A 12,645-nucleotide genomic window follows, 5' to 3' on the forward strand; every position below is an offset into this window, starting at 1 on the left:
AGTATCGATAGTTTAAGAGTTTAACCACGTGGTATGGTTAAAAGATTCTGCAACCTTTAGCCATCTCGTAATTGAGGTAAGCACGGTCTGGTGATAATTTCTCAAAGTTGGGTTTTATTCGGAATGGCATAAAAGGGCTGTCCCAGGATGTCTGACCCTAACTGGGCTCAGGGGCGGTCCTCTGATTTAGTTCAAATCCAATTACCTTTTTGAGTTTTCCTTCATTAAACAGTCCCAAATCACATTGTAAAATTATGTAAACAGTATCATACTCACTCATTCATCTTATACAACAATTGGATGTAAACCTTATATCTGGGGCTATTATATAAACAGCGTTATGGCAATGTGGCCACACCGTCTCCCATGAGCTTCCCAAGTTGTGACAAACGGACCAGTTTGTAGCTGGATTCTTCACCAATCTTTTACACTTCCTCCGGAACATGAAATTTGTTCGTACCTCAAGTTCTGTGAGGCGGAAGGATTTCCTTTGTCTCCATGAAAATGACTCTCTATAACTGTCCATGAGGTCTTCTCAGGAATTTAAGACCTCTGACCACAGCAGCCTAGTTGAAGGAGGCAAGGGGGAGGCAGGGAGAGGGGGGTGGGCTTGCTATACCCGAAGAGGCCAAGACATGACAATACTTCAACCCTCCATCCCCAGGGGGCAGCACCAACCGGGTCTAAACACTGAGCCAAGCCTTTATAAGCCCACAAGTGCAGGCAATCAAGGTGTTTGTCAGTCAGAGCCGTGAGGCTGCTTGTTTCTTTGGTGGACATGAGGCCTTTCGTTTGGTTTAGAGTCTGTTTGGGTATGCCTGTCTCTAGTTTTCCCTTTTGTATGTTTATTTTCGTCACCATCTGAACAAATGATAATCTGCTTGGCCTGGCTGACCAAGAGGTCAAGACTGAGCTGGCCCTGAACTCTGTACTTTTGCTGTCTCCTGGGTACATGCATTCAATACCTGGTCGCATATGCTTACTTCTCATATTAATGCACACAGTCAGGTTACAGAACAATTAGTTAAGCCTAGGGCCCATAGACCCAGCCAGTTACGGTAGGATGTCTATTCAGTTCCGTAAATGCAAGCATATACTTTCTGTGTGCAGTCAGGTCCATAATTATTGGCCTCCTTGCAGGCTCAAGAAAATGGAAACATTTATATTTTATACTAATACAATTGCTCAATACAATTGTTTAACAAGAAATAAACTCTGTGAAAAAAAAGAAACGTCCTCAATGTCAACTACGTTCATTTTTAGCAAACTTAACATGTGTAAATATTTGTATGAACATAAGATTCAACAACTGAAACAATCTGAACAAGTTCCACAGACATGTGACTAACAGAAATGGAATAATGTGTCCCTTAACAAAGGCGGGGGGGGTCAAAAGTAACAGTCAGTATCTGGTGTAGCCAGCAGCTGCATTAAGTGTTGCAGTGCATCTCCTCCTCATAGACTGCACCAGATTTGCCAGTTCTTGCTGTGAGATGTTCCCCCAATCTTCTACCGAGGCACCTGCAAGTTCCCGGACATTTCTGGGGGGGGAATGGCCCTAGCCCTCACCCTCTCATCCAACAGGTCCCAGACTTGCTCAATGGGATTGAGATTCGGGCTCTTTGCTGGCCATGACAGAACACTGACATTCCTTTCTTGCAGGAAATCGCGCACAGAACGAGCAGTATGGCTGGTGCCATTGTCATGCTGGAGGGTCATGTCAGGGTGAGCCTGCAGGAAGGGTACCACATGAGGGAGGAGGACGTCTTCCCTGTAATGCACAGCGTTGAGATTGCCTGCAATGACAACAAGCTCAGTCCGATGATGCTGTGACACACTGCCCCAGACCATGACGGACCCTCCATCTCCAAATCGATCCCGCTCCAGAGTATAGGCCTCAGTGTAACGCTCATTCCTTCGACGATAAATGCGAATCCAACCATCAACCCTGGTTAGACAAAAACACAACTCGTCACTGAAGAGCACTTTTTGCCAGTCCTGTATGGTCCAGCGACGGTGGGTTTGTGCCCATTGTTGCTGGTGATGTCTGGTAAGGACCTGCTTTACAACTGGCCTACAAGTTCTCAGTCTAGCCTCTCAGCTTATTGCGGACAGTCTGAGCACTGATGGAGGGATTGTGCCTTCCTGATGTAACTCGGGCAGTTGTTGTTGCCATCCTGTACCTGTCCCACAGGTGTGATGTTAGGATGTACCGATCCTGTGCAAATGTTTTTACACATGGTCTGCCACTATGAGGGCGATCAGCTGTCTGTCCTGTCTCCCTGTAGCGCTGTCTTAGGCGTCTCACAGTACAGACATTGCAATTTATTGCCCTGGCCACATCTGCAGTCCTCATGCCTCCTTGCAGCATGCCTAAGCACGTTCACACAGACTGTGACCTTAATTGCCTACCGCCTGTAAGCTGTTAGTTTTAACGACCGTTCCACAGGTGCATGTTCATTAATTGTTAATGGTTCATTGAACATGCATGGGAAAGTGTTTAAACCCTTTACAATGAAGATCTGTGGATCTATTTGGATTTTTACGAATTATCTTTGAAAGAGGTTCCTGAAAAATGGACGTTTCTTTTTTTGCTGAGTTAACTAATTATTGGCACCCCTGTTTTCAGTACTCTAGCACTTTACCCTTGCAAGGATAACGCAGCATTTTAAAAACGGTTTTATGAGATTGGAGAACACATTGGGAGGGATCGTGTGTGTCTCTCTCTCTGCAGACCTGCTCTTTTCCTCTGGTGGTCATCTCCAATGTTAGCCAGCTGACTGGAGGCTGGGCCTCCATCATGTGGTACAACATGCTGACTGACGAACCCAGGGTGAGCTGACGACACGCACTACCATTGTTTTAGGTGTTATCTTTTATTATGCTCTCTTAACCCTCCCCCTCTGCCTTTCTCGCTCTCTCTCTCAAAATTCAATTCAAGGGGCTTTGTTGGAATGGGAAACATATGTTAACATTGCCAAAGCAAGTGAATAGATCATATACAAAAGTGAAATAAACAATAGATGAAAAGTAAACATTGCACTTTAAGTTCCAAAAAAATAAAGACATTTCAAATGTGGTGTGTGTGTACATTCTCTCTCTCTAGAACCCGGACTTCTTTGCCAGTCCTCCGCGGGCCAGTTGGGGCCAGCTCTCTGAAGTGCTGAGTTGGCAGTTCTCGACTTTCACTGGGCGGGGCCTCAACACGGAGCAGCTGTGCATGCTGGGAGAGAAACTCATGGGTACAGCAGCCTAGTTGTACACATTACATTAGAGCATAAAACTCTTGGCATACATACACCATTGATTTGCCCAGTTCATGAGGAACGGCGAACAGTCGCAAGTGTTTTCAAGTTTGACAGAATAGCAATATGAATTATCAGATATTTGTTTAGAATCTCTGACTTCCAAGTATGAAATCGTTCTATATTATCTAAGGATTGTTATGTTTGTACAATAATAGCTGAATATTCATAGTGTATGAAATGTGTACTGGTTAGTTGATATTCAGAATTATTTGACTAATCTTCACTGTAGGTCAGCAAGCCTCTCACAATGAATGTCAGGTATCCTGGTCCAAATTCTGCAAGGTAGGTCAAGCAGTCCTACCAATTCCTATAGTCCTACTACTGCAAGTCTTAAACACACAAGGTGGATGATGTCATGTCTTAGTAACAAATACTCCCTTTATGTAGAAGCATTCATATACATACTGTACTGTCATTCTCCATCTTGACGGGCTTGACTTTTTCATTTCAGCTCCTAGTGGAGTCCTTCTCCAACAAAAATCACCTCACTTCCCCTTAACCTACTTCCAGTGGTCAAAGTAAATTGATAAATATTTATGGCATATTTCAGTATAAAGTTAAGGGTAATTCTCATCTCTTTCCCATTCCGTCTGCTTTTTCCAGGAGAATATTCCTGGGAAGTCTTTCAGTTTTTGGATGTGGCTGGATTTCATCCTGGAGCTAATCAAGAAGCACCTGCTTCCCATCTGGAACGACAAGTGAGACGTGTGGCCTGTCCAGAAACAACCCTTATCCCCTTAGGCCAGGGCTGGCGTGCCCATTAAGAAAGATTAGGTGGCCGCCTAGGGCTGCAGATGACGAGGGTGGCATTTTGCTAGCTAAACTCACCAAGAAGACGCACTTCCAACAACGCATAACACCTCACATAATTCTGCCCCAAAACAATTAACTTTTCTCACCCATTGTCATATGGGCTATTTAGGTGAGTGCTGATTCCACCCAATGATAAGCAGCGCTTACTTTGCCAAAGGCAGGGACTCAAAAATATTTAGCTTGCCAATGCCCAGCTCGCCTAACCAGGGCGCTGTTGGAGAGATGCAGCGCTTTGGCGCTCCACCAACGAACGCTCTGTAGTAGCTTTTGTGGTTTTTCTGTAGCCTAGACTGGAGAACAAATTCATGTCATGTGACAGACACTTTTTACATCATTAAATAGCATAAATGGCACCCCATATCATTATTTTTTTTTTAAATGAAAAAATATGACTTAACATTTTAACAAACACCATATCTCCTAAAAACCGGGCCAAATAAAATGGACAATATTAAACTAGACTACTCACGACTGCTAAATTGTCATGATAATCAATGATTTCACATTGGTATTAAGTCTTTTTTTTTTTTTTTTGCTGAGCTGATTCATAGCGAATACTGCATTGCCCAGTGTGTAAATACATCAATTATCATTGCAAATTGACTCCAGATAACTCCTGATGTAACTTGGATAGCTGATATTCAGATCTTAAATAGGCTAAATGATTATAGCCTAGTCTTAACCTTTTGTCAGGAATCAATCAAGCCAATGCAACTACCTGTTTTACAAACGGTAGTCGTCATAGAACTGTGTATAGCGGGCCGACAATGTAGGCCTACACTTCTAGTTTTGCGGGAATCGGGAAATGAATCATTTAGGTTCAGTTCCATTCATTTAATCTATTTACTCAGAGGGCTTTAGAACAGTGTACTTCATTACGTTAGTGGGTGTTTCTGCATAATGTAACTGATGGTGTGGTGTTGCTTGTGCTTCCTTCAGCTGCATCATGGGCTTTGTCAGTAAGGAGACAGAGAGGGCCTGTTTGAAGGACAAGGAGCCTGGGACATTCCTGCTGCGCTTCAGTGAGAGCCACCTGGGTGGGATCACTTTCACCTGGGTGAAGCAGTCCGACAGTGGTGAGGCCCGCTCGGTTGTCAATTACTGTGGCGACGTGAGAAATTGACCTTGAAAAGGCTATATGGAACTTTTGCATCTGCTCTTGAGCCAAAAAGGGGTCCCCTTTCATGGAGATAAATATTGTCCAGAAAGGACATCATTAGACATAAAGGGTCACACTTCCCCACACCATTTCCTAAAACAAATTATTTGTGTGGTTTCATAAAATATGAATCCATTTATCTTATCTGAACCATGCGGTCAACATTTAAATCCCAAAATTTGACGTAAACAATTAGCACCTAAACTTTCAGTGTCTTAAAATGTATTCTGTAAACATCCAACTCTGATTGGCTCTTTGGTTGTGTCTGTGTCAACAGGAGAGGCTAAATTAATCTCGGTGGAGCCGTACACCAAATCACGCCTCAGCGCTCTCCCGTTCGCCAACATCATCCGGGACTACAAGGTCATCGCAGACGGAGAGGTCCCTGAGAACCCGCTCAAGTTCCTCTACCCTGGCGTCCCCAAAGATGAGTCCTTCAGACGACATTACAACAGTCAGCAGAGCAAAGGCAAGATGGTTACCAAGACACGTTTATGATAGAGGGGTTTGACTTGTACTTTAGATATAGGAATTGTGACCACCTAGGTTCCAGCAACTTCTCTGTGAATGAAAGTATGTTATGGAGAGTGCAACATTTTCTAATTGTTTTGTGGGGATGTTTACATGTGGTACCTAGTTACTGGGGAGGGGACAGGGGGCTGGTTGGTACACAACATGCAATTATCAATGGTTGTTTACTAAAATGCCTATATTCTCTTTTTATCTTCTTGCAGTCTTTCCATATATATCAGCTACATGGATCCCCATCTCCACTTTGCAGTGCGTACACAACAGTTTGTTATCATCTTCTAATTTGAGCAGACCAGACAATGCATGAAGATATATATGAATATGATACTTTTGTGTATATATAGTGTGTGGAACACCCCTTCAAATGAGTGGATTTGGCTATTTTAGCCACACCCGTTGCTGACAGGTGTTTCAAATTGAGCTCACAGCCATGCAATCTCCATAAACAAACATTGGCAGTAGATTGGCCTTACCAAAGAGCTCAGTGACTTTCAACGTGGCACCGTCATAGGATGCCGCTTTTCCACCAAATCAGTTCGTCAAATTTCTGCCTTGCTAGAGCTGCCACTGTAAGTGCTGTTATTGTGAAGTGGAAACGTCTAGGAGCAACAACCGCAAAGTGGTAGGACACACAAGCTGACAGAACGGGACCGCCGAGTGCTGAAACTCATAGCGTGTAAAAATCGACTGACTCGGTTGCAACATTCCTCTGGAAGCAACGTCAGCACAGGTACTGTTCACCGGGACCTTCATGAAATGGGTTTCCATGGCCGAGCAGCCGCACACAAGCCTAAGATCACCATGCACAATGCCAATTGTCGGCTGGAGTGGTGTAAAGCTTGCCACCATTGGACTCTGGCGCAGTGGAAATGCGTTCTCTGGAGTGATGAATTACGCTTCACCAGCTGGCAGTCCGACGGATGAATCTGAGTTTTGTGGATGCCAGTAGAATGCTACCTGCCCCAATGCATCTTGCAAACTAAAGTTTTGTGGAGGAATAATGGTCCGGGGCTGTTTCATGGTTCGGGCTAGCCTCCTTAGTTCCAGTGAAGGGAAATCTTAACACTACAATGACATTCTAGATGATTCTGTGTTTCACCTTTGTTGCAACAATTTGGGGAAGGCCCTTTCCTATTTCAGTATGACAAAGCGAGGTCCATACAGAAATGGTTTGTCGAGATCGGTGTGGAAGAACTTGACTGGCCTGCACAGAGCCCTAACCTCAACCACCTCGAACACCTTTGGGATGAATAGGAATGCCGACTGAGAGCCAGGCCTAATTGTCCAACATCAGTGCCCTACTTCACCAATGCTCTTGTGGCTAAATGGAAGCAGCAATATGTTCCAACATCTAGTGTGAAGCCTTGCCAGAAGAGTTGATGCTGTTATAGCAGCAAAGGCGGGACCAACTCCATATTAATGCCCATTATTTTGGAATTAAATGTTTGACAAGCAGGTGTATACATACTTTTGGTAGTGTATGTTAGTCAGGGGAGGACCATCCTCCGAATTTCTGAAAAATGTGAATAGTGAAACATTAGTTATCCTTTTAGATAAAACTATACTAAATATATTCACGTCACCAAATAATTTATTGAAACAACGTTTTGTAATAAAGATCTACAGTATCCTCAACAGCACACTGTAGGGTAGCACCATGGTGTAGCCGGAGGACCACTAGTTTCCGTCCTTCTCTAGGCACATTGACTTGAATACAAAACCTAGGAGACTCATGTTTCTCATCCGCTTCCATAGACTTACACAGTAATTGTCAACTTCTGGAGGATGTCCTCCAACCTATCAGAGCTCTTGTAGCATGAACTGACATGTTGTCCACCCATCAAAGGATCAGCGAATAAATCTAGTACTAAAAGCATAAGCTACAGCTAGTTAGCACTACAGTGCCTAACATGTGGTGAGTAGTTGACTCCAAAGACTATAGTTGAACAGTTTTGAAATCCATTTCTTAAATAAAGTGAGGGCTAGAGAGCTAGCTTTTATTTCTTTACTATTTTTTTCAGTTAACTAGCGGATGCAGCTAGCTAGTTTAGCCTACTGAAACACCCGGTTGAAACAGAGGGATGCTATGTTAGCTAGCTATGGCTATCCAACACTGAAACTCTTCTCCACTGCTGCCGCCCCCAGTGCCTAACCTCCCTCCCCAGAATCCCCCCCCGTCCCCTGGGATGTTTGACGTACTCACAGCACCTAAGCCCCTTGGAGATTGAGACTGTCGTGAGTACAGTAACGCCCCCCCCCCCCTCCCTACCTAAAGACACGCTGCAGCTAGCTAGCCTAGCCCCATACTGTAGACCTATCTACTGTAGCCAACTCATCCATCATTGCAGAGACGCAGTTGTGCCTCTCTAAGCCAGTCTCCAAATAACAATGGACTGAACCTGCTGAAATTCGATAATCTTATCTTTTATTTGCATTGTCCTCAGTTAAGCATTTGTCTGACTTTTACTTCCCTATTATACAGATGAGTTCTCCGTACTCCGAGTAACACAAGATGACCTGCAGAGTATGCCAAGTAACTCACGCCTCTACGACTTGTGTTCCACTGAGGGTCACTGGATGTGGCATTTTCTCTTACATCTGATCACAATATATTGCTCTTCTATCCAACTGCTAGTATTGTCTTTGAGCCCATTGTCATGAATACAAATGTATCATGTTGTAAGTGTAAAGTAGATATTACATGCATATCACTTCTCATAAAATAGATGTATTTAATTATGTGTATTCTGAAATGTCTTGTATTATGTGGCTCTAATGTTAGCCAATTGTTGGACTATATGTCTTAGAAGTTTATCACAAACTAAGGTTTGGACAAAGAATACATGTTTATTATCCCATTCTTTTTCATTAATTTAGCTTCCAATTTGATATTTTTGCACTAAGAGCCCAAGGCCTCTTGAGTAGAAAAAGGGTTTAACTACATATGATTTCCCCTATTGTCTTTACTACTGAGTAGAATATACCTATAGATAGCCATGATCAACAGTCAGAGGATGGATAAAATATTGTACTGGACAAAGCAGCTTTTCTCTCCTTGAATATGTGGAATGCTTTTGCTGTCTAAAATTTAACACGTAAACAAATTCCCAAGTAAGATTTTTGTTTTTTGTCATGCTCTTCAGAAGCGCAACGTTTCCTAATATGTTAAAATATTTTGTGAATGATTCAAATGCAGATGTGCCGATTCATATGTCAATACCCGATTCTCATTTTCTCTTGGCATTTATTTGATCTGCTACATTGTTCGCATCATGTGGCTACTGTACCTCCCTTCTATTGTAGTAAAATGGGAAAGCACCTTCGGCTGTCCATTTAGGTTACTGGTTTGCCTTGAAGGAAGAGGTTGCTTCCTTATTTCACTGATCAGCGGCGCTACAGTAGTTTCTGTCAAGTGTAAACACTAATTTACAGGCTTTATTCGCAAGATAGTGTAGCATGATGTGTTGTAGGCCTACTTTGGGTTTACGGCTTCTTCCACTGGTTTGTGGCACAGGTGGTTTATACACCGCAAAAAAAATCTAAACTACCCATGAATTACACACGACTACCCATGAATTACACACGACGAAGGCTGTTCTCAAACGCCTGGATTAAACGGTTGCCAACATACAGTACATGCATTTTTTTTGACCTATTTAGCCAGAGTCAGAAATTCATGGGTACCTTTTTGTATGTCTGCGTGCAATGCTGAAGGTCGTTTATCAAGCCAATGCTAACTAGCTAACGCCCAATGATTGAAAGTCTACAGAAGCAGCTAGCGTGCTAGAGTGAATAGTTTGGGCAAAAGCCAGTAGTTCAGAGATTCTGAAGTTGCTAGCCAAGCGGACTGGTGGTCCATTTTAAGCAACAACAAAAAAAGGTTGATATGCAGGCTGGCCAACTAAAGCTAACACACAATCACATCAAGCAGCTGTGCATTTTAATTTGTTTTACTTTTTTCTATTTCCATTTCTTTGGATTTATCTCCATAATAATGATTTTGCCTGGCTCAGAGAAGCTGTCAGTCTTGTCTGGACACATTAATACAACTGGTCAGTCTATTCCTGGATGCTATTAGGTTAAAACCACGTTCCAACAATGTATCTATTTCACCACCCACTACTATTGTGAAATAACATAACTCATTTCTGCATAGGTCGGAGAGGCAGGCTTGCAAGGTTCGGAGTTGGAGGACTCATTGTGGATATGACCCAATTTAGCATGGACATTGCCATTGAGGGCTTCCACCATGTTAAAGTAGTCAACTGAGTTTCTTATGGGTTGGGAGCGATCAGCCAATGATCAGAGCATTGTCTTCAAGTTGGGTTAACTATGATTTTTAAATGTCTTTAAAATACTGTATATCACCACATTCTAGTGGCCACAAGTCAATGACACAATTTGGTTCAGGACTCAAGCACTGCAAGTGGCATTAAATCGCCAATATTAGCTGTATGCTTTTTTCAAACACAAAATAAGAAAATGTAATACTTCAAAATGGAGATGGCCTCAATGACACTGTGCGTGCTGTCACAGATGCCATAGTACATTGTTCATTCAAATGGTTATTGTGAATAACTCGCGGCTATCAACCAACCAGCATCCAAGATCCAAATGTACAGTTTTACAATGACTGTAGCCATAAATGGGTCAAAGGACATTCTGATATTGTAATTGATTGACTGTCTGCATTGTACCATAATCTTGGCATTAATGTTTTTTAATCATTATCTCTATTGTAGGCCTATGTTTGATCTTGTAGGCCTCGTCCTAATATTTTAAATATTTCTTAACTCCATTCTTTTACTTTTCGATTTGTGTGTATTGTTGTGAATTGTTTGATATTACTGCACTGTTGGAGCTAGGAACACAAGCATTTTGCCACACCCCAGGAACATCTGCTAAATATATGTATGTGACCAATAAAATTGGACTTGATTTTGATGGTTTTGCATATGTGATCGAGCTTCTGTGTATGTGTGCAGGGGCAAGGGGCCAAGCTTATTTTCCCTTGACTTGAGGGATAAAGTTTTATTGTATATATTTCAGAAAGTGATCAAAATAAGAAACAACTCAATATAAAAATAGGCAGACTAAATCATGATTCATGCACAAAGTGCATTTGAAAAGTATTCAGACCCCTTGACTTTTTCCACATTTTTATGTTAGTCTTATTCTAAAATGTATTAAATACATTTAAAAAAATCCTCATCAATCTACACATAGTACCCCATAATGACAATGTGAAAACAGTTTTTTAAAACATTTTTGCAAATGTATAAAAAAAAAAAAAAATTAATTGTTTAAATAAGTATTCAGACCCTTTGCTATGAGACTTGAACATGAACTCAAGTGCATCCTGTTTTTATTGATCATCCTTGAGATGTTTCTACAACTTGATTGGAATTCACATGTGGTAAATCCAATTGACTGAACATGTCCCACAGGTCCCACAGTTGACAGTGCATGATAGAGCATAAATCAAGCCATTAGGTCGAAGGAATTGTCTGTAGAGCTCAGAGGCAGGACTCTCCTTAGAGCTGGCCACCCAGCAATACTGAGCAATCGGGGGAGAAGGGAAAGAGAAAGGGGGATACCTAGTCAGTCAACTGAATGCCTTCAATTGAAATGTGTCTTCTGTATTTAAACCAAACCCTCTGAATCAGAGAAAGACCTTGGTCAGGGAGGTGACCAAGAACTCGATGGTCACTCTGACAGAGCGCCAGAGTTCCTCTGGAGATGGGAGAATCTTCCAGGACAACCTCTGCAGCACTCCACCAATCAGACCTTTATGGTAGTGGCCAGACGGAAGCCACTCCTAGGTGAAAGGCACATGACAGTCCGCCTGGAGGACCTCAGACTAGGGTGATTGTACACCTTACCACAGGACAAAGACCCTTAGCACAAAGCCAAGACAATGCAGGAATAGCTTCGGGACAAGTCTCTTAATGTCCTTGAGTGGCCCACCCAATGCCCGGACTTGAACCCGATCAAACATCTCTGGATAGACCTGAAAATAGCTGTGCAGTGACGCTCCCCACCCAACCTGACAGAGCTTGAGAGGATCTGCAGAGAAGAATGGGAGAAACTCCCCAATACAGCTGTGCCAAGCTTGTTGCATCACACCCAAGAATACTGAAGTTGTAATCGCTGCCAAAGGTGCTTCAACAAAGTACTGAGTAAAGGGTCTGAATACTTATGTAAATGTGGTATTTCAGTTTTTTGTTTTTAATAAATTTGCTAACATTTCTACAAACCTGTTTTTGCTTTGTCATTATGGAGTATTGTGTACAGATTGGTGGGGGGGGGCAATTTAATCAATTTTAGAATAAGGCTGTTACATAATGAGAAATGTCAAGTGGTCTGAATACTTTCCGAATGCACTGTACGTTCCTGAAAAAAATACTGACTTGGAATTTGAGCAGGTTTACGTTCAGGCTGTTTCCTATCAGTGGAACTGCACCATCTACTTTCGCTTTCTCGGAAACCACATGGTTTCTACACTGCCGTTCCATCATTTTCTGCCACTCCCGCCGACAGAACCTGAGAGCACTTGCAAAGATAAATGAAGATACGACCACGACTGTTGAACTTTGCCAAGCAATTGTAATACATGCCGTTTCGTCAGCAAGACAGCTTTTTGAGTTATGAATTAGCTTTTTAAAATGTTGAACATTCCATTGCAGTACAGAAGGAACTACCCCAAAAATATGTGACATTACTTTCAATGCCTTTTTTCAATAATATGTTAGGTTTCTATTTACGGTCTGAATGAGTTACGTTTTTAAATGTAAGTTTCTGGTTTCATGCGGATGAGGGAGGTTGCCCGATAGA

General features: G+C 42.4%; 1 protein-coding gene across 3 annotated transcripts in view; it reads left to right on the forward strand.

Annotated features, from left to right (window-relative positions):
• LOC118367153 (signal transducer and activator of transcription 4-like) overlaps positions 1-10,755 on the forward strand; it is a 28,361-nt gene extending 17,606 nt beyond the window's left edge. For all 3 annotated transcript variants that reach the window (XM_035750247.2, XM_035750246.2, XM_035750248.2), the window contains exons 15-22: positions 2,735-2,833; positions 3,107-3,242; positions 3,538-3,590; positions 3,912-4,006; positions 5,061-5,197; positions 5,558-5,749; positions 6,015-6,060; positions 8,294-10,755. In XM_035750247.2, coding sequence (XP_035606140.1) covers positions 2,735-2,833; positions 3,107-3,242; positions 3,538-3,590; positions 3,912-4,006; positions 5,061-5,197; positions 5,558-5,749; positions 6,015-6,060; positions 8,294-8,297 — 762 coding nt within the window. In that variant the 3' untranslated portion in view covers positions 8,298-10,755. The remainder of the gene's footprint in view (positions 1-2,734; positions 2,834-3,106; positions 3,243-3,537; positions 3,591-3,911; positions 4,007-5,060; positions 5,198-5,557; positions 5,750-6,014; positions 6,061-8,293) is intronic.
• Positions 10,756-12,645: the final 1,890 nt, after the last annotated feature.

The sequence above is a fragment of the Oncorhynchus keta genome, chromosome 34, assembly GCF_023373465.1.
Source record: "Oncorhynchus keta strain PuntledgeMale-10-30-2019 chromosome 34, Oket_V2, whole genome shotgun sequence".
Lineage (NCBI taxonomy): Eukaryota > Metazoa > Chordata > Actinopteri > Salmoniformes > Salmonidae > Oncorhynchus > Oncorhynchus keta.